Source organism: Balaenoptera borealis, assembly GCF_965194805.1.
Source record: "Balaenoptera borealis genome assembly, chromosome: 2".
In the NCBI taxonomy this organism is placed as follows: domain Eukaryota; kingdom Metazoa; phylum Chordata; class Mammalia; order Artiodactyla; family Balaenopteridae; genus Balaenoptera; species Balaenoptera borealis.
The window spans coordinates 173,489,352-173,511,129 of NC_138867.1; the positions used below are offsets into that span (position 1 = coordinate 173,489,352).

General features: G+C 51.6%; 1 protein-coding gene across 18 annotated transcripts in view; it reads right to left on the reverse strand.

The window, feature by feature from the left end:
- Positions 1-21,778, reverse strand: part of MYO9B (myosin IXB) — an 89,738-nt gene that overhangs the window by 20,060 nt on the left and 47,900 nt on the right. For 7 of the 18 annotated variants that reach the window (XM_082383011.1, XM_082383007.1, XM_082383012.1 and 4 more), the window contains exons 4-19: positions 21,192-21,254; positions 20,619-20,718; positions 20,253-20,353; positions 17,869-17,998; positions 14,900-14,989; positions 13,416-13,532; positions 12,924-13,058; positions 10,727-10,848; positions 8,582-8,723; positions 8,046-8,250; positions 6,612-6,693; positions 5,447-5,536; positions 4,060-4,173; positions 2,547-2,586; positions 1,350-1,472; positions 388-468 (exon numbers count right to left, since the gene is read on the reverse strand). In XM_082383011.1, the coding sequence (XP_082239137.1) occupies positions 388-468; positions 1,350-1,472; positions 2,547-2,586; positions 4,060-4,173; positions 5,447-5,536; positions 6,612-6,693; positions 8,046-8,250; positions 8,582-8,723; positions 10,727-10,848; positions 12,924-13,058; positions 13,416-13,532; positions 14,900-14,989; positions 17,869-17,998; positions 20,253-20,353; positions 20,619-20,718; positions 21,192-21,254 (1,735 nt within the window). Of the gene's footprint in view, positions 1-387; positions 469-1,349; positions 1,473-2,546; positions 2,587-4,059; positions 4,174-5,446; positions 5,537-6,611; positions 6,694-8,045; positions 8,251-8,581; positions 8,724-10,726; positions 10,849-12,923; positions 13,059-13,415; positions 13,533-14,899; positions 14,990-17,868; positions 17,999-20,252; positions 20,354-20,618; positions 20,719-20,903; positions 21,133-21,191; positions 21,255-21,778 lie in introns of those variants that run through there. The other 11 variants (XM_082383008.1, XM_082383015.1, XM_082383006.1 and 8 more) reach the window with 7 other exon arrangements.

Consider the following 21,778-nt stretch of genomic DNA (forward strand, 5'->3'; position numbering starts at 1 on the left):
AGCGGCAGGCTCTGTGCTCCTGTTGCCTGACTTCAGCCTCTCCCTTCCAGCACATTCTCTGCACAGATTGCCTTTGGGATATATCTGAAGAGCACCCCCGACCTGTCCCTCTTCAAACAAACTTTCTCTGGGGCCCCGCCATGTTCCAGACGACGTCTCTATTCTTGGCTCGTCACCAGGTTGCCCTTGCTGCCTCCTGCTGACCCCCCTCTACCCCCAGCCGGCTACAGCACACGTTTACAGTTCCCGAAACCTGTGTGGACACTTGATTCCTTGAGGACTCTCCTGACCAGCCCTCCCCCTCCCCCCCCCAACAGGAACACCCCCTGCCGAGCCACCAGACCTCGGCTTGGCTTTCACCTCCCCCGAGATGTGGGAGCCCCTCACCTTCTCGGCGTTGGAGCGGATGCAGCGGATGAAGAAGGGCTCTGCCTTCCCCAGCGCCTCCAGGAGCTTATTAAGGGACGTCTGGGGGAGAGAGGGGGAAGGTGCTGAGGTGGGACCCCCAGGGGCACACTCCTCGGTGGGAGGGGAGCCAGGTCACCTGCCTGTATTGGCGGTGGGGCATCTGTGTTGATGTGGGACATGGGAGGTTGCAGCAGGACATTCTGACCAGAGGCTGTGCTACCCTGGGGAGCCCCCAAGGGAGCTGAGGGGTCCCCATGGCTGAGAGCCACCATCTTCCCAGGACCATCCAGCTCCTGTTTCTGCCTCAGGTGAAAAGTGGGGGGAAGGTGGTGGAACCAGATAGACTCTTTGTAGGGATTTAAAATACGGGTCAGCCTCAGAAGGGACCATGGATGCAGTGGTTTTAGTCTCTGGCCTGCTGTTTCCAAAGAGGATTTGTGGAAGTTCCTACATGAGGTAATTACAAAAAAAAACCAAACAAAAAGGGCCAGCGGCCATTGGACCCCACTGAAAAAAAGAAAGAAAGTGTCCCTGAGCTTCCTGGCAACCAGGTAAAAAAAGGGAAACATGACCTAAGGACACAGTTTGGTGGTCACATCAACTCATGTGCTGATTCATGACTCTTTTAACTTGGTGGTTCTCAACCAGGGGTGATTCTGTTACCCCAGGGGAATTTGGTAAGATCCGGAGACTTTTTGGTTGTCATGACTGGACGACGCTACTGGCATCTGGTGGGTGGAGGCTAGAGACGCTGCTCAGCACCCCACAACTCACAGGACGGCCCCCACCACGGAGAATGACCCAACCCCAAATGTCGACCTGCGACGAGGTCAGGAGCCCCCGGGATAACAGTAGGCTGCCTGTGTTGGGTTTGTTTTGACCCAGCCACGTGAGTGTCAGGCTGAGTTCAGCACTGCCTCCTGCCCCCTTGGGCCACCTACCTGGAACTGGGCGCTGATGCTGGGCGGCTTCTTCTTCTTGTGCAGGTGCAGCAGGGACTTGGTGGTGCGGTCGTGCAGGGTCATACTGATGATGAGCTTCAGGGATTTGGAGTCCAGTAGGTTCTAGGATAGAAACACAGGGTCCGGCCTGCCCTCCCAAAGCCCCAGCGGGCACTGGGAGAGGCCTCTCGGACGTCCCCGGAGCCACAACAATGCCCCTCCCGGGTGGCAGCTCTGAGGCTCAGTCTTGGGGCTGTGCTGTCAGAGACAGGGTGGGGGCAGGTGGGCCTGGTGGGGGTGACAGGGGGACTGAGCCAGGGCTGTGTCCTGTGGATGGCGCTGCCTCCGGGTGGGCTGATTACAGCCTCTTGTGGCCCGAGTGCCCAGAAGCCAAGAGCTACGGAGTGCTGGCTTCCTTCCTCGCAGCTCAAGGATTGCCAGGCACCCTGTGTTTCCACGTGCGCTCATCCGGCCAGCCCTCCCTCATGGGCCAACCCTTACTGTCGCTGACGAGGGGGACTAGCGCTGTCCCACCTGTTGGCCAGACTGAGGGGTTGCTTTTACCCTCCGTCTGCACGCTGTACGTAGAGACTAGACAGAGCGTCTGGGTGCACTTGACCCAAGGCCGGCTGCTGGGGTCTTGGCTGCCAGCGGTGCACAGCTGCCCCCTTCCTGACAGGACCCCCCTGGCTGAAGGGCCTCCTCTCCCTGGACGCCCATGAGGCGCTGCAGCCATCCCGCCCTCTGGAGGTGGCTCACAGCTAAAGACCCCTGATGTGGGGATATGACAGAAGGGTCCCATCGCCTCTTGGCGAGCTAAGCTCTGTGGTAAACACTCCTGGGCCCCCCGGGGGATCAGGCTGAGCCCACCTCCTGGCTCAGTCCGGACCCTGCCCAGACTGCTTCCCCCCTCCCTCCCCCACCTCGGGTTTCTCCTGGGAGCTCCCCCTTATACACCACTTGTGCAAAGATCCCCATCACAGGCCCTGCCTCTAGGAAACCCAAACAAAGGCACCTCTGTATCATTTCAACAGGAGACACTGTTTTCTAGAGGGGAAGGGGGAGATGATAGGAAAGGGAAGGAATCAAAGAAGCTTGAGATGTTAAAAGCCACCTCCCGCCCCCCACCCCAGTTTTCCAGAAAAACTTGAGCCAGGCGCTCGCAAGGCGGTGTCAGACGGTGTCGCACGTGTTTACCTTTGGAATGATCTGCTTTTGTTTGATACCTTTACTTTTCCTGTCAAAATATTAAAAATGGTTTTGTGAACAGAAGGAACACGATGTCTGGATCTGGGTTAGTTCAGCAAGCCACACCTTGCGGGTTAGATGGAGTCAGAACAGAGAGAGGAAGAGTCCGGAGGCACAAGTGCAACGAGGCCGCCGCCTCGCCGGGGACCTGGTGGGCTGCTCTGCACATGTGTGGGGGGCTGTGGCTCCTGTGACTGTGCACACCGGCCTCACTGGGCCAGCGGCTGCCCCTGGGGTGGCAGGAGCACTTGGTCTGGGGGCCACTTGGACGTCTGGGAGAAGGGGCGGCTGGTCATCTACAGGGCAGAGCACAGGGCTGGCTATGGGGGAGCTGGGATCTCACAGAACGATGGTGGGATGCCCCAAATGGGGCTTCGGGGGATCCCGCGAGGCTCTGACGCCTACCAGGTGTCCCAGCTCTATTTGCTACACGTTGGCAAACATCAAACCGGTCCACAGAGACCCTTCCGGACCCCCGCCCCGGCAGCAGGGCAGGGGTCTGTCTCGCAAAGAACTGAGATGGGGCCTGGGTAGCGGAGCCTTTGCACTCGAACTGGCAGAAGGTTAAAAATGAAAGCTGATCTTTTGGCCAAGGGAGGGGGGATGAACCCCACACTCTTAGACATTTATGGAATCTTGCAGAGGAAAGGAAGAGTTTTTAAAAAATTGCAGCTTGGCCTGATTTTAAGACCCGCTGAGGAAATGGTTCCCCACAGATTTGCAAGATGCTCGGCTGTGAGGTTCTGTGTGTGTCAGGTTTCATGTTAATCCCGGTGGGGTGGAATAAGGCATAATAAAAATGACTTTGCAAACAGGCTCCACGGCAGGCACAAGCTTTGCTCTCTGCTGGCCTGAGCCCCGAGCGGTTGCTTGTGCCCATCGGTTGAGGCTGCTGCCCACCTGGTATGTGGGTATGAAAATCATCACCCCTGCTTTGCAGACAGAGGCCAAATGCTCAGAGCACTCAGGTCATGCAGTGAGTTAGTGGGAGGTCCAAACCTAGTCTGTGTGGCTTCTGGCCCTTTTTATCACATCACGCCCACAAAACAGGGTCACGGGATGCGCGGAGGCCCGCAAAATCGCACACCCTGCTTCTGACGGCGTCTTTATAAGCTCACAGTGGCAAAGGCGGGGGTGGGGCGAGGGGAAGCAAGCCTTGCTCTGCACATTTGGGGGCAGAAAATCAGATGCTTCGTGGGGGAGCATTCCTGTGAAGCTGTGCTGGGCACTGGGGAGCTGGCAAGGATTTGGGTCACAGCGCAGACACCGGGGAGGGAGTATTACGAGGACCACTTAGCGACGGCCGGTGTGAGAACAGAACCACAAGGCAGCGCAGCGTTTAGAGCGGCTGATTCAGTGTTACAGGAAGCCCACGTGGGCCGGGCTGGGGGTCCGGAGCGGGGAGGCGGTCGTTGCACTTGTGGGGGAGCGGGGGGTGCCCACAGCCTCAGGGGGGACTCACAGGATGAAGGTGCGGGGTTTCTGGAGCCGACTGAGGGACTGGAGAAGCCTACGGGGGTCGTCACCCTGCCAGGGCAATCCTTTGATGGTCTTGATGATTTGGTCATGCAAATCGCTGGGTGGAGGGGAGGGGTGCAGTGATAGAGAGAAGACCAAGTTAGAGCAGCGGGCCCACCACCTCGGGGTCCCTGGCACGGTCGGGACCGTCCCCAGGCCACTGGAGCCAAAACATGCAGCTGGGGGAAGCCTGAACACTGCTGCCACTCCCTCCTGCACCAAGAAGAGGGGTTCAGCCCTCCCGGGAGGCAGGGGGCTGGGGCCACTTCCGGCTGAACAGAGTTTGCAACATGGCATCTCGGATCGCTGGAAAAGGCCTCACGTTTAAGAGCCTCTTGGAGTGTGTAAAAAGTATCAAGGGGCTACTGAAAACAGAAGACCGGGGAGGTCTCTGTGGGAAGCAGCAGATTAGTTTCTCTTGATGGTTCTGTGGGCTGCCTCCTTGTGGGCTTCAAGAAATGCCTTGGGAAGAACAAACTGGAATTCACAGGCGGATTATCAACCGGGGGCCATGCCGCCCCCTGCCCCCATCCCCCACGCTTGGCTGTCCTGACTGGGGGAGGGAGCGCTACTGGCATCTGGAGGGTGGAGGCCAGGGATGCCCTCAATTCCTTGCAGTGCACAGGACGGCCCGACCACAGGGTGACCCGGCCGAGTGCCAAGGGTGAGAAACCCTAGCTGAAGATCCTTACCCCCCAGAATCCGACCTTATTAGCTTTCCTTTGTTCAGTCGCCGTGGGTTCAGGGCTGAGCATGCGTTTTAGGTGTGAGGATGAGAATGGCTTAGAGACAAAAACTGAATGCTCTGAAAATGGACATTCGCCAAAAATGTCTAGATGACAAATGTTTTGGATAGAACGTCTAGAAATGAGGTAGGTAGTGATGGCTGCAGGATGAGCTGGGACTTTCTCTCTTTTGTAAAAATTCCTCGTTCCAGTTATTTTAAATACATGTTTAAGCTCTGAGCAGTTGGCCTGGGAAGAGCCCGATCGGCAGCCCCTTGCCTGTGTTCCATGCACCATGCCCAGGGCCGGACTGGCCACACTTACCTCTGCTCCCTCACCCTCCAGGGAGGCACAGAGCAAAGACAACAGAGGGGTCACGTTTCACCTCCACACCCTGAGCGGTCAGTGCAGCGGCCAGAGCTCCTGATGACAGCGAGGCCCTCGGCTTCAGCCCACACCTCCCCGACATGGCCAAAGCTGGCGAGAGTGCCCCTCGGCTCGCCGATCCCCTCTCTCGCTCTGGATGCTGCGCTGAGCACCTCGGATGACGGCTCCTCTGGGCGTGCCTCCCTGGTCTTGGGTTCGAAGGCCCTTGCTTCTACTTACTTCTTGCTTTCATAGAAAGCAATGATGTCCTCAAAAGCGTTAATATCGAACTCCTCAGAGCCGTCAAATGAGAAATCTAGCATTGAGCAGCTGAAAGGGAGAATCTGTATAAACTAAATGCGCTCTTGGGGCAGGACTCGCAGCCCGGGGGCCAGGCCCTGGGGAGACCAAGTGGGTCAGGGGCCACTTTCAAATACTGGGAAGTGGTTTTTTTTTTTCTTTTGCCTCCTTTTGGGTGAAAAAGCTGATTTAAAAATGCACCTTTTTAAAAGCAGGAAAATGACACGCTGCTTTCAGACAAACGACATGGGGTCACTTACCTAGGTGCTAGCTCTACCTCCACACATATGCGTTTGTGAATCTCCTGAGGGAGTTTTTATTATAAAGTGTTCAAAAATAAAATGACTTTTTCATGTTTCGAAATTTAGTGACTCGCTCCTGGGGAATTTATTGAGTCTTGAGAAAGAGTTTGGGGACTCAGCTGCCCCAGGGCCTTTGCATATGCTGCCTCCATGGCTAGCACACCCTGCCTGCCTTGTCTGGCCCAAGTGGTTCCCTTCTCAATGTAGCCTGCCTCTCTCAGGCTGCCAGAAGGGTCCCTCCCCTGGCTTTGTCACGGCCTCAGATGTCTGTCCAGTGTAGCCTTTTTTAATCCTGGAAGCACAAGCCCGCTCACTTTTACGCTCAGTAGCAACTGGGGTACGTGGAGGACCCTTGGCCATTGCTAGGTGGCCACATGACACCCTGTGTCACCTTATAGGCAATGGTGCATCTGTGTTTCTGACTGAGAGTGAAGTAACTTAGTCGATCAGCTTTCGGGACACCCCAGGCAGGCTAAGGGCGGAAGTGCTCTTAAATCAAGCTTGTTGCTCTGTGAGACCAGCAGCCCTTTGGCCCCACCCGCCAACGGTCACGACCGGCCATGAAAAGATCCTTTGTAAACTGAGCCGCCCACATCCCCCTAACGCAGATGATGCACGAGGCCTGCCTCGCAGAAATGCGGCCACCAGATGCCGTTACTTCTGGGTCTTTCTGGTTCAAGCGGCTGCTGTGTTCCTTATTCTGGTCAACCCGACCTGGGTTCAGAGTGTCGGGTTTCTGGCGCCATTTTAAACAATGCCGCTGCCTACTGGCTTCACTTGGGATAAATCAAGGTCTCGCTCACCGGTACAGTTTTTCCGATGGGGTGCTGGCTCCTCTCTGCAGCTCTCCCAGGTGACCTCGGGCACCAGAGCTGCCCAGACCTGCTGGGGACACAGAGCAGATGAAGTTTGGGGGGGTGGGGGTCGCCTGCAGCTGAAGGGCTTTGTAACTTTTCCATGGAGGCTGTGATCCTGACTTGAGCCCGTTTAAAAAAAAAAAAAAAGGGCTTGACACTCAAATTTGGGCAGAACGGGGAACTGTGAAATGTTTCATTCCCTACAAAACAGCACCATCTATTTCCTGCTTCTCATAAAGGCTTTAACCTTTTGGTCCTCCTTTAGTCGACACCCTTCCTAAAACGGCATGCCGTGGCTGGTATCTGGAGCTGAGTGACCCTGGGGGAGCCACTCAGCTCTTCTGGGCCTCAGGTTATCCTCACAGAAAAGTGGTGACACACCTTCCTGCCTTGTGCGGATGAGGAGGTTAAATTATACACCCCGCTACAGACTTTCCGTTTGGGACGATAAAAGACCTTGGGAGCTAATTTACAACAGCCAAGGCATGAAAGCAACCTAAATGTCCATCAACAGATGAATGGATAAAGAAGATGTGGTATATTTACACAATGGAATATTACTCAGCCATAAAAAAGAATGAAACAGGGGGCTTCCCTGGTGGTGCGGTGGTTGAGAATCTGCCTGCCAATGCAGGGAACACGGGTTCGAGCCCTGGTCTGGGAAGATCCCACATGCCGCGGAGCAACTAGGCCCGTGAGCCACAACTACTGAGCCTGCGCGTCTGGAGCCTGTGCTCCGCAACAAGAGAGGCCGCGATAGTGAAGAGGCCCGTGCACCGTGATGAAGATTGGCCCCCGCTTGCCGCAACTAGAGAAAGCCCTCGCACAGAAACGAAGATCTAACACAGCCAAAAATAAATATAAAAATAAATAAATAAATAAAAAATTACCAAAGAAAAAAAAAAAAAGAATGAAACAATGCCATTTGCAGAACACGGATGGACCTAGAAATTATCATACTAAATGAAGTGAGTCAGACAGAGAAAGACAAATTTTATATGCTATCACTTATACGTCGCATCTGAAAAATAGTACAAATGAACTTATTTACTAAACAGACTCATAGATATAGAAAACAAACCTATGGTTAACCGAAGGAAAAGGGTGGCGGGAGGGATAAATTAGGAGTTTGGGATTAGCAGATACAAACTATTATATATAAAATAAACAACAAAGTCCTACTGTATAGCACTGGGAACTATAGTCAATATCTTGCAATAAACTATAATGGAAAAGAAAAAAAAAAAAAAAAGAGTTTGGGGAGCCAGACAGAAGTGCTGGCTGTACAACCTCGGGAATGTGCTAAAGGCAATGAAATTTTACACTTTGCAATGGACTATGAACGCCCTCTTCTCAACAGTGACCTGGGGACCCTCCTACCTGCAGCCTTTTCAGCCCTCTCGGCCCGCAGACGCCCGGCCTCCCGGAGCACGGCCATGGCCTGGATGGCAGCCCGGAGCACCGCCCAGCGGAACACGGCCACGGGGTCCATGCCGATGAGCTCCCGCACGTAGGAGCTGTCGCTGCCCCGCAGGAGGGCCACTATGTCCGGCCGCATGTAGTCCATGTTCTTCTCCCGGAAGTCCTGGTGGGGGGGGGGGTGGCAGGAGGGATGATGGAGGCGGGTGGTCCCTTGCCAGTGCCGGCCGAGGCCCTGGGGGCCGGCACGGGAAGGGCTAGCGGGCGGTGCATCTCAACAACAGAGAGGTGGTTCCTGCCCGTGGAGCCCTCGACAGTAGAGCCAGGGGTTTGACACTGGTTCCGAGAGCCCTGGAACCTCGCCCAGCAAAAGCAATAAAGAGGAGGGACGGAGCAAGTGCCAGAGGGAAGGGGCCTCCAGGGTACCCACGCGGTCCCCTTCCCGCCTCCCGGGCAGAGCGTGACTTGACTGATGATGGCAGCGGATGGCTGTGTACCTTGATCTGATATTTCACTTTCCCTGCGAAGTGCTGAATGATGAACGCCGGCTCCATGACGGGGGTGCCGAGGAAGTATCTGTTGTCCTCATGCTGCTGTTTGAACTTGGCCAGCAGGGTCTGGCTCGTGGCGTGGGGAAAGCTGGGAAGAGGATGTAAGACCTTTAACTGCAGGAACTGCGGCCGGTCACCCGCTCTGTGTTGCAGGTCGCGGGCCCTCCGTGGATGAGGGGGACGAGTGCTTGGGCTGCTGCAGGCTGAGCACGGGGCCGAGGGCCGGGAACCTGCCACCTGGCTTGAAGAGGCCACGAGCAAAGTGATGCACTTGGGGCTGCGGAGCAAACTTGGAACGGGCAGAGCAGCCCAGGGCTCACGCGAACGTGCGGTCCAGGCAAGACTGGGACCTGGGCCTACCAGGGGCAGCTCCTGGAATAATCCCAGGACGGGGTGACTTCTGGTCTCAGGTCCATCTGTACCTGGGTGCTGTGTCTTGGAGTGGGTCTTGCCCATGCTCCTCTGTTAGAGGGAGGGGCCGGGAGACCAGGATGAAGCAGGGAGGGAGGCTGGGGGCAGAATAAGGGAGCCGTTGTACCTGGCTATTTTGGCCTCCCTGGAAGGAAATGCCACAGCCAGCTCTGGCATCCCCAGCCTCTGCCCAGCCTCACCGCAAAACACGGGCAGCAAGACGTGCCTCCAAATCCCCGACGCCTGGCTCCATGGCTTAACAGGGGGCAGAGGAGGCGATTCTGCAGCTACAAGGCACATCTTTGCCAGGGCCACGGTGTGGAGAGTGAGAGATCCATTCACTCAGTTGTGGAAATAAATAACATTTTAACGCACTATTTTAGAAAATTCAATTCAATGCCTTCTCCGCCCCTGCCCCCATTCCCCCAACTCCATGATGAACTAAAATAGCAAGATTTTCTTTTTTTTTTTCTTTAAATAGCAAGATTTTAAACAAAGACAAATCCGACCCTGCTCAGCCCCGCCCTGTCTTGCACGCTTCCCCCAGATTCGGCTCTGGGAGTTTCCTGGGAGTGATGACTTAGCCCTTCCTAGCACCCTGCCTCTTCCCTTGTCTAAACATTCTCTCCCCAGATCCCGGCCTAGGATGGATGTGTCCTGTCCTGGACGGGACTTGGTCTGAGACAGGAGGTACGCCTGATTCACACCAGCCCTGAGGGGACTTCAGCAGCAAACAAGGGGCCTGATAAAGTGGTTGATAAAAAGACTGTCCACATCCGGACCCCCAGAACCTGTGAATGTGACCTTAGATGTAATCAAGTTAAGATGAGGTCATCAGGGGGAAATTCCCTGGCAGTCCAGTGGTTGGGTCTCAGAGCTTTCACTACTGAGGGCCCAGGGTTCAACCCCTGGTCGGGGAACTAAGATCCCACAAGTTGCGTGGTGGTATGACCAAAAAAAAAAAAAAGGGAGGTCATTAGGGTTGGCACTAATCTAATAGGACTGGAGTCCTTATAAGAGGGGATGAGACAGAAAGAGAGAAGATGATGTAACTAAAGAGGCAGAGATTGATTGGAGTGATACGGCCACAAGCCAAGAACACCTGGACCCCCAGAAGCTGGAAGATGCAAAGAAACATCCTCCCCTAGAGCCTTTGGAGGGAGGGTGGCCCTTCCCACACTTTGATTTCAGCCCACCAATACTGATTTTGGACTTCTCCAAAATGGTGAGAGAATACATTTGTTGGTTTAGGCTGTCTGTGATTTCAGGAACTCTGGCTGGGTGACCAAGCATGAAGCACCTTAAAAATACCTTCAGCCTTCATCGTGTCCTGCAGACGAGGGGCGGCAGGCTTGGTGGAGAGTCTCGCATTTGGGCCCCTGATTCCATGCCCTGCCCTTTGCAAGGACGCACCAAGCCCGTGCCCAGTTTCTAGATTCAGGTCCCACAATACTTTCCCGAGGACTCCCAGGAGGGTGTGTTTCCAAGTTCATAGCTATCTCAAGTGTTAATATTTCTGTGGTGGATGGTACTGTATTTTGCAAACGTGAGGTCAGGATTTGTGGCCGCATGAGTCTGAGCAACTTGGAAGTTCTTGGGATGGTATGGATTTGGGGTAAGGCTCTGGGGCTGCAGAGCCGGAATGAGTGCCAGCGGACGCACTGGGCCGTGGACACTCACTTGCTCTCTTCATCCAGGAGATAGAAGAGGCCGGTGGGCTTCTTGCTGATCAGATGGATGCAGCCAACGTTGTCCGTGTAGTCGATGTTGTGCCACGAGATCCCTTCGCTCTGGTACTCCTCCTGCAGGGTTCGAGGGGTATCCGGTAAGTTCATCATTTCATGGACAGGTTAATATTTACATAGCACACGTCGCATAAAAACATGTTTTATTTACGCATGCCTGTACATATTTAAATATAAATGTGCAAATAACACAGAATGCACATTAATGTACCAACAGGAATATAACAATAAAAATAGAAAATTATTCAATAAATGAACAGTTAGCCACAGGGACGCACATTCTCAAACATCTACAGTAAGTCCCCTACATACGAACCTTCAAGTTGCGAACTTGCAAAGATGCAAATGTGCATTTGCATGTCCAATCACTTAAGTTAGTTCATGTGTCTGGCGTACATTGTCACATGCGTGTGTCCTCTACAAGTGGTTGTGCAGCTTGCCCTCTGTCTCCTATTGCTGACGATCCTTCAGCTCTACCATCGCCCACCTCCTCTCCCTCCTCCAGTCAGTCACCCTTCTTTCCTGTTCACTCGATGCCAGTCTCTGTATGCCAGCTGTTGTACTGTACTACTGTACTTTTCAAGGTACTGTATTGTGAGATTAAAAATGTTTTCTTTATTTTTTGTGTTTGTTTGTTATTTTTTTTTTAATTAATTAATTAATTTATTTTTGGCTGCATTGGGTCTTTGTTGCTGTGCGCGGGCTTTCTCTAGTTGCAATGAGCGGGGGCTACTCTTCGGTGCAGTGCGCAGGTGTCTCATTGCGGTGGCTTCTCTTGTTGTGGAGCACGGGCTCTAGGCGCGCGGGCTTCAGTAGTTGTGGCACGTGGGCTCAGTAGTTGTGGCTCGTGGGCTCCAGAGCACAGGCTCGGTAGTTGTGGCGCACAGGCCTAGTTGCTCCGCGGCATGTGGGATCTTCCCAGACCAGGGCTCGAACCCGTGTCCCCTGCATTGGCAGGTGGATTCTTAACCACTGTGCCACCAGGGAAGTCCCTGTTTGTTTGTTTTTTATGTATTATTTGTGTGAAAAGTATTATAAACCTATTACAGTACAGTACTATATAGCCAATGGTGTTAGTTGCATACCTAGGCTAACTTTGTTGGACTTACGAACAAATTGTACTTACAAATGCGCCCTCGGAACGGAACTCATTCGTAATGTAGGGGATTTACTGTATCACAGTAAAGTGCTGAAAATCACACGTAAAACCCCCCAGGGGTCAGCAAGCTTTCTTTGTAAAGGGCCAGATGGTAAATATGTTAGGCTTTACAAGTTAGATGGTGTCTACACGATGACTCAGCTTTGCTGTTGTATCGTGAAAGCAGCCACAGATGCTATGTCAACAAATGGGCGTGGCCATGTGCCAATAACTTTGGGCGGCCCCTGCTCTGGAACTGCAATGTCCGATAGTCATATAATGTGAGAGACCCATGTCACTTCGAATTTCTAACAGCCATGTTTAAAAATGTGAAAAGAAACAGGTGAAGTTAACTTTAACAATATACTTAATTTAACCCAACATACCCAAGGTGTATGATGTATGTCAACACATAATTGACATAAAAAATTACCAACAAGGCATTTTACATTCGCTTTTTGCCCCCAAGCTATGTCTTTGCAATCCGCTATGTATTTTGCATTTCCTGCACAACTCAATTCGGACCAGCCATATTTCAAGTGAGAAATGTGAGTTTCAGCCAAAAGGCGTAATAGTAAAACTAGCTAAACATCTCTATAAACCCATCAGTTTTCTTTCCCCATCAGAATCAATCATGGGAAGGATGATACTTGGGTAAAGACGGCTGGTTATTTCTCAGTGAGAAGATGCGTAAGACGGTATATCTTTATTGTTGACTGAAGCAAATCCTTACAAGGCAACTCAGTTTCTCTCCCACCAAAAGGACTTTCATGTCTGAGCAGAGAGAAGGTACAAAATTGACCTGTGGCCCCAAATATTCCTGCCGTTTGCCTCATCCTGGGCTGGGTGGGAATGTTCCCAGACTTTCCCTTTTCTTGCAGAGAAAAATTCTGGGGCGGGTTTGATGACAAACCAGGTCCCAAGGGAGATCCTGGTTCTGGCTCATTCTGTTCCTCCTTGGGTGGGATGGGCAAATAAGATGGTATTTCCTTACCTGCTCCAGTTTGAAAATGTGCTGGTTGAAGTAATACTGGAGCTGCTCGTTGGCGTAGTTGATGCAGAACTGTTCAAAACTGTTCCTCTCAAAGTCTTCAAACCCAAAGATGTCGAGGACCCCGATGGACAAGCACTGGGGGAGACAGAGAGGATGGTTATTACTGGTGGGCCCTCCCTCAGGAGCAACCTGTCTGGTGGTGGGGGCCTTAGAACCTGCAATATTAAACAAGGAGCCCTATGGTTTTTTGATTTTTGGTTTCTGTTTTGTTTTGGGCCACGCTGCATGGCATGCAGGATATTAGTTCCCGGACCAGGGATTGAACCGGTACCCCCTGCAGTGGAAGCCTGGAGTCCTGTGTTTTCATTCTGTGCTGGGCCCTGAGAATCACATCCCGTTGGTTCCCTGGCCCCGGCCTGGGAGGAACTGGCCCATGCCCGACTGACTGCAGCTGATGTCATGGGTTGCCTGCCGAGGGTGTGTAGTCCTCACCGAGACGGACTCTTCCATGTCCTTCTTGTTGAGGAGGGCGTGGTTGATCCGCAGCACGATCCAATCGAACAGGGCGCTGTATAGTGACTTGGCCATGGAGTCGCGGGCGGTGACGGCCTGTGGGCACAGAGCGGGTGTCACACCTTGGCAGGGCAGGCCCTGAGGTCTGTATGCACAGGGAGATTGAAGTGGTGACTTGAAACACCCAACTCATCTGACAAGCCCCCTTCTCGCTTTGCATGCTGTCCTGTCAGCTTGGCTGCCCTGGCCCACCCAAGCATGAAGCGTGAAGCCCTGACCTGGCAGCCTGCGGTTTGGCCAAGTCTTTCTCATGGGCCGGCTGGCCTCAAAGCACCCTGGGGACTGCTGGGGTGGGAACGCAGGCTCAGGGAGGGCACCGTGGGAGAACGAACCAGGAGGCTGGGCTGGGTTCAAAGCCAGGTCCCTTGTGGTTCTGGGAGCACCATGGGCCCCACCACTGGGTGCCTAAAAGCAGTGATGGTCTTTACCATTTTTTAAAAAGGCTTGTTGGGGTCTAATTTACATACAAGGAATTCCTTCTCTGTATGTTCTCAGATCTAAGTTGCGACAAGACTCACTTGGCCTGCTATCAAGATCTAGAACGAGTCCCTCTGGTTTTGTGGAAATGGAGCCGTGTAGGACGCAGCCCTGTACCTGGTCTTTTTCTGCTCAGCTTGGCGCCTCTGGGGAGCAGCCGTGCTGCAGGCTCAGGTGACCTGCGGCACCTTTCACGTACCACGGCTGGGTGCCTTTGCCCACGGGGGCTCCAGCTGTCTGCAGTACCCATTTCAGATGCCTGAGCAGCTTCCACCACCAGCTAAAAATCCTCCCCCCCCCTCACCGTGGCTAGGTACTTTCCTGCTGCTCCCCAAGCTACAAGTCTAGAGGTGTAAAAACATAAGAAAAACACATCACAGAGAAAACATCGAGGCTGGGGCAAAGGCCAGGGAGAGGTGCCTTATCAAGATTTAGGGACCCACACAACGGTTGTAAAGGTCATGCTCAAGCCCTGGGGTCGGCAAGCTTTTTCGGGCAAGGGCCAGTGAGTCAATAGGATCAGCTTTGCAGGCCAGCTCTGTCGCTGCAGCAGGAGAGCAGCATGTGAATGAATGGGCGTGGCTGTATGAAAATAAAGCTTTATTGACAGAAGCAGGCAGTGGGCCGAGTTTGGCCCCTGGGCCGCAGGTGGCTATCCTCTGCTGGTGAGAACCAGCGTGCCCGCTGAGCAGCTGGACGTAGACACCAACACACGTGGCCCCGGCTCTGGCCTTCGAGCTGTATAGGCTGCTTTGCGCCACACCTGAGCTCACGTGAAAACCAGAATGTCGCCAGGGTTCTCCTCTGTCACTTTAGGGGCAGGAAAAAGACTACCCATGCCAGCTGTTCCCAAAGGACTCCCCCTCTGCCCTGAGCACTCATATTTCTGGGCCTGGCACCTCACGGAAGCCCAGGGCAGCACTCACCTCGCTGAGACTATAGGGAAGGATGAGTTTGTCATTGGAGGTCACCGTTTTTCTTTTGGTCAGAACTTCCACTAAGATTTCTCGCCTCACCTGTTTCAGGGTCAAGGGGTGGGGGGGAGGGATAAATTAGAAGCTTGGGATTAACAGATACACACTACTATTTTTATATAAAATAGATAAACAACGAGGTCCTACTGTATAGCACAGTGAACTATATTCAATATCTTGGAATAACCTATAATGGAAAAGAATCTAAAAAAGAATATATATATATATATTCATACGCACACACAAACACATATATATGAAACACTTCGCTATACACCAGAAACTAACACAGCATTGTAAACCAACTATGCTTCAATTAAAAAAATTAATTAATTAATTTAAAAAAAATGAGAGAGAGAGAGAAGGGGAGGAAAGTTGGAGAGCTCATGGACTGGATCCTTGTGTCACTGAGGCAAGGCGTGGGGAGGGAGGGAGAAGGACACCCAGCAGCTGGGCCGGGAAGTGGGCCCAAAGCCCACCCTCAGGGCTGCCAATCCACAGTGTGTGCTACGCCTGGTGTGTCTCAAAATTATCCCCACCCACAGGCTTGCTCGATGGCCCTGACAGTGTGGTCACACAGGCCTGGGTGTCACCGCGGGCCTCGGGCCCAGGTGCTGCCTGGCGACCTGTGTTAAAGCTGTCGCTGTTGGAGTGGGTTCCTGGCCTGGGTGCAGGGGCTGAGCAAGGGGCCTGGCTCTCCCTGACTGCCGAGTCCCATCCATGAGAAGTCAAGTGTTGGGGCAGCAGAGCAGCCCCCGGTCTCCCAGCAGACGTGCTCACTCATCCTCATGAGCACAACAGGAGCTGGGGCTCCCTGACGCAGGTGCACTTTAAGAGCCACAGATGGAATGCATGCTTAGAAGACAGCCTCAGCACCACAGGTATTTGGGGCTGGGTCATTCTTTGCTGTAGGGGGACTGTCTTGTGCATTCCATTATGTCAAACAGCATCCCTGGCCTCCATCCACCAGATGACAGTAGTACCCCCCAAACGACTGCCCAGTGCTCCTGGGGTTGAGGACAAGCGGACGAGGGGATGGTCCAATCACAAAATGACCTCGCTGATCAAAAGATGATTGTTTTAAAAAAATGAAGTATAGTTGATTTACAATATTATGTTAGTTACAGGTGTACAGCAAAGTGATTCAGTTTTATGTATATATATAAACGATAATTTTGAAGAGCCTTTCAAGTGAGGGGCTGAGATGGGAGAGCCCCAGAGGGAGTCCTTCTGAAATGAGGAAGGGTCAAAAAGATACCTGTACCCCAATGTTCACAGCAGCACTATTTACAATAGCTGAGACATGGAAGCAATCCAAGTGTCCGTCAACAGATGAATGGATAAAGATGTGGCACATATATACAATTGAATATTATTCAGCCATAAAAAAGAATGAAATAATGCCATTTACAGCAACATGGATGGACTTAAGAGACTATCATTCTAAGTGAAGTAAGTCAGACAGAGAAAGATAAATATCATATGATATCGCTTATATGTGGAATCTAAAAAAAAAGGATACAGGGACTTCCCTGGTGGTCCAGTGGTAAAGAATCCACCTTCCAATGCAGGAGATGCGGGTTCGATCCCTGGTCAGGGAACTAAGATCCCACATGCCATGGGGCAACTAAGCCCGTGAGCCACAACTAGAGAGAGAAAACCCATACGCCACAACTAGAGAGACGCCCATGCGCCACAAGGAAGAACCCGCATGCCGCAATGAAGATCCCACGTGCCGCAACTAAAAACCGATGCAACCAAAAATAAAAAAAATTTAAAAAAATTTAAAAAATGATACAAACTTATTTACAAGAGAGAAACAGAATCACAGACATAGAAAACAAACTTATGGTTACCAAAGGGGAAAGCGTGGGGCGAGGGATAAATTAGGTGTTTGGGATTAAAGTATACACACTATGGGGCTTCCCTGGTGGTGCAGTGGTTCAGAATTCGCCTGCCAATGCAGGGGACACAGGTTTGAGCCCTGGTCTGGGAAAAGCCCACATGCTGCAGAACAACTAAGCCCGTGCACTACAACTACTGAGCCTGCACTCTAGAGCCCACGAGCCACAACTAAAGCCCACGCGCCTAGAGCCCGTGCTCCGCAACAAGAGAAGCCACTGCAATGAGAAGCCCGCGCACCGCAACGAAGAGTAGCCCCCGCTCTCCGCAACCAGAGAAAAGTCCGTGTGCAGCAACGAAGACCCAACGCAGCCAAAAAAAAAAAAAAAAAAAAGAAAAAATAAATTTATATAAAAAAATAAAGTATACACACTACTATATATAAAATACACAACCAACTGTACAGCATACAGCAAAGGGAACTATACTCAATATCTTTTAATAAACTATAATGGAAAAAAATCTCTCACTTATATATGGAATTTTAAAAAACGAAAAGCAGCCCCCAACTCCCCCCCAAGCTCCTAGATACAGAGAAGAGAATGGTGGCTGCCAGAGATGGAGGATGGGCAAAATTTGTGAAGGTGGTCAAAAGGCACAAACTTCTGGTTATAAAATAAGTCATGGGGATGTAGTGTACAGCATGGCGACTGTGGCTAACATTACCGTATTGCATAATTGAAAGTTGCTAAGAGAGTAGACCTTAGAAGTTCTCATCACAAGAGAAAAGAAAACCCTGTTGCCACCTAGGGTGACAAATGTAACTAGACTTACTGCGGTGATCATTTTGCAACATATACAGATACCGAATCATTATGTTGTATACCTGAAACTAAAATAATGTCGTATGTTAATTATACCTTAATTAAAAAAAAAAAAAAAAAAAGAAATGAGGAAGGGACACAGCAGTGATGGTGAGGGGAGGAAGCAGGCAGACAGGCCCCAGTTTACAGAAGCGCAGTCAGTGAAGGAAGTTCTGGGCCTCGGTGGCTGCTGTGGCTGAGGACAGGGGGCAGTACCTTCAGGAGCTGTGACAGTGTGTCCAGCACCGCAGGGGGCCCCACCTCCAAGCCTTCGTCTCGGCCCGTGGCTTTCTTCTTGTAAGTGACGTTGCCCAGGTACAGGATGGCCGAGAGGATGGAAAAGATCCTGGAGGAGAAAAGGAACCTAGGTCGGGGCACCTTCCCCAGTCGTGAGACAGCAATAGTTTCCAGTGAACTGGGCCCAAGTTTCCAGTGAACGAGGCTGAATTCGTAAAACCAGCAATTCCAGTCAGAACACACGAAATCCGAAAGATGTCCAATCCTCCACTGGGGACTCTTTGTGGAATAGGACTTGGGAGGCACATATCTCTATTTTTTTTTTTGGTGGTAGTGGTGTTGGGGGGAGCTTAAAATTTTTCTTTTTATGGAGGCATAACATGCATACAAACCCCCCCCCCCCCAAAAAAAAAAGCACACAATTCCCCAAGTATAGAGTTTTGATGAAGTGTCACAAAATGTACAGATACCTGTAACTGGCACTCAGACCAAGAAATAGAACATTTTGGGCCCTGGAACCATCCCCCCGGCCCCACCAAGCCCACACAGAGGAACCACTGTCCTGACATCTAACATCGTCTGTGAACCTGACTTCGGTGAAATCACGTGTACTTGCATCTGGCCTCTTACTGAAAAGGTGTGAGATGGGAGCCAGGCGTGTTACCGTGTGTAGCACTGTCCCTTCTTTTTTTTTTTTTTTTTAATTTATTTATTTATTTATTTTTGGCTGTGTTCGGTCTTCGTTTCTGTGCAAAGGCTTTCTCTAGTTGTGGCAAGCGGGGGCCACTCCTCATCGCGGTGCGCGGGCCTCTCACTATCGCGGCCTCTCTTGTTGCGGAGCACAGGCTCCAGACGCGCAGGCTCAGTAATTGTGGCTCACGGGCCTAGTTGCTCCGCGGCATGTGGGATCTTCCCAGACCAGGGCTCGAACCCGTGTCCCCTGCATTAGCAGGCAGATTCTCAACCACTGCGCCACCAGGGAAGCCCAGCACTGTCCCTTCTTAATGCTGCTGACCAGCTCTTCTCAGCCTCCGCACTGCTGGCACCTGGCTTCTACCTACCCGGCTCCCTTCCCACCCCTGCAGTGTGACACTCCAAAATGTCTCCAGGCAAGCCCAGGTGTCCCCTGGGGGCGGAACTGGGGCCCCAGTGAGAACCACTGCTGTGTGTGGGGTTGTCCAGGTAGTCGGCAAACTGGGGTCCCATTTTTGTACAGCCCCTTAGCTAAGAACGGTTCTTAAGGGAATTCCTGGTGGTCTGCACTTTCACTGCCGAGGGCACGGGTTCAATCCCTGGTCAGGGAACTAAGATTCCGCTGGGTGGGGTGGTGGGGAGGAACGGTTCTTCAATTTCTAAAGGGTCGTTAAGAAAGAAAACAGAACGCAAAGAACACGCCACAGAGACCACGTGGCCCACGAAGCTGAGAATATTTACTATCTGTCTCTCTCCAGAAAGTTTGCTGACCCCTGAAGGGATATATCACAATGTGTTTATTTATTTAATCTCTGGTTGGTGGGCATTTGGGAGGGTTTCCAGGTTTGGGGGCCGTTATAAACAAGGCTGCTGTGTGCCTTCATGTGCGTGTCTCTGGGTGAGCAAATGTATGCATTTGGTTGTGTACACGCATCCGTAGTAGAAACTGCCAAATGGTTGTCCACAGCAGTTGGCCCCATTCGTGCCCCCCTAGCACCATGCTTGGCAGAGATGTTCCCTCTGGGTATCCTGGTCGCCCGGGCAGGTGTGGAGAACACCCTGTGTGGTTTTGAAGAATTAAAACAATTTTTAATTGTGGTCAAATACACATCATATAAAATTTGCTTTCTTGACCGTTTTTAAGTGTATGGCTCCGCACTGTGAAGTATACCCACACTGTTGGGCAAAAGCCCTGTGGTTTTTTGTTTTTTGGGTAAATATACCTGAGTAAATTTTATTTTATTAGATTTCTTTCTTCATCTACTGAGATAGTGTAGCTTTCTGCTAATTAACAGAATCTGTTAATTAGTCTGTTAATGTGGGGCTTAAGATTTTTATATGATGGAGGAATTCCCTGGCGGTCCAGTGGTTAGGAGTCTGTGCTTTCACTGCCGAGGGCCCGGATTCGATCCCTGGTCGGGGAACTAAGATCCCACAAGCCAAGTGATGCAGCCAAAAAAAAAAAAAGATTTTAAAATGATGAATGACCTTTGAAAAGCCCTGTGGTTTTAACTGGCATCTCTCAATGGCTAATGACGAGCATCCCCTGTCACTGCGCTACTCTCCTTAGTGAGGCTCCTACGAGGGAGTGGGTCACATCTCAGAGTGACTGGTAAGCCCCAGGGGTGCCTGTGTGGGAGATGGCAGGGCGGCTGCGCCCGCCCACTTACTGCTTCTTGGTGGCAGGGAGGAAGCCCACCATCTCCATGGCCTGCTTGAGTCTTTCAAAGTCATGCTTGAGGTCCTCCCCATCTTCAATCTTCAAGTTATGCTGAAAAACAAAGTCGGCAGTGCTCTGGGTACTTCTGGGCTGGTGAGGGTGGTGCGCGAGGATGATTTTGGCTGGAACTGATGGGGTATGGCCCAGGACGTGGGGAATGAATGGGGTCCTTTATGCCGCCCCCCTCTGGGCCTCCTTGGAGTCGGCTTGGGGGCTAGAGAGGGCCAAGGCGGACGGCCTCTGACCCCCCAGCAGCGCGTAAAGAGCCCGTGGGGAACAGAGGCTGCATTTGTGGTTGGGTCTCGGGGCTGTTTACCTGGTTGAGGTAGAAATAATCTTCAGGCTGCTTGAGCTGAAATTCCTGACGCTCTTCCTCGCTGACGCCAAGTAACAAATAATAAAACACATGGTAGTTCCTGTAGGTCAAAATTAGGAGAAAAAAGTTGTTTTTGGAGGCCTAGTGACAGCTACTCTTCAAACCACTACTAATATTGCTTTGGAGACCAGGCCAGGGAGGAAACAGCAGCTCGACTATGTACAAATTTGAGACAATAAGTCGATTCTTATAATGTCTTAAGAAAAAAAAAAAACAAAAACAAACCCAAAAATCAAACCAGGAGCTTCTCCAGCGAGTAGATCCCTCAGGCGGTGGGCATATGTCTTGCTCACTGGCGGGTCAGAGATGCTTCTAATCTAACCACATTCTGGCAGACATCTGAGCACCTACTCCAGTAAAAGCCCCGCGTAGGCACAAGAAGGTGGCAAAGCTCACGCTCCCAGGAGATCCGCCATGGCCTCCTGTAGATTTCCCCCATCTCAGGACATCTGCTTCTCTCCTTCATAGGGAAGAAGGCAGATGTGATGGATCACCAAGGAAATATCCCCCTACCTCTCATCCTTCTCTTGAGAGACCAGGCGAGACTTTTCAAGCAGGTACTTTTCGACAACAGCTCTGTCATCAAGAGGAAAAAGAAGGACAAGTGTTACACGTTAATACTGTTTCCTTGAAGAACAAGAGTGATTTGTTACCATGGAAAAGCCAGCTGCAGATGAACATCCCTGGACCCACGGTAAACACAGGGACCGAAAGGTAATCACCTTGAGTGTGGTAAACAAGCAACCTAAATGTTGAAAATCTTACTCTAAAGGTAAATACAATCATCATAAATGTGCCTCGCCCTACGACTACCATCTATAAAAATAAGGAACCTGGGCTGGCCATTTCTGCCCTCCAGACCAGATTTGGGATGACAGCTGTATGGAAGCCCAACCTGGCATCACGCAGGACGCCCCACAGGTGGCAGGAATTGAAACGATTGGACCCATGTGCCCACGAATAACACTGGAAGGTTGAACCCTGCTCCCACCATCTCACCAGCCATGAAATGTTTCTCTAATTGAAAATCGAAATACAAGATAATGGATTTACTTTTCTATTCTTTTCGAAACAACTTTATTGATGATTGATACACGATA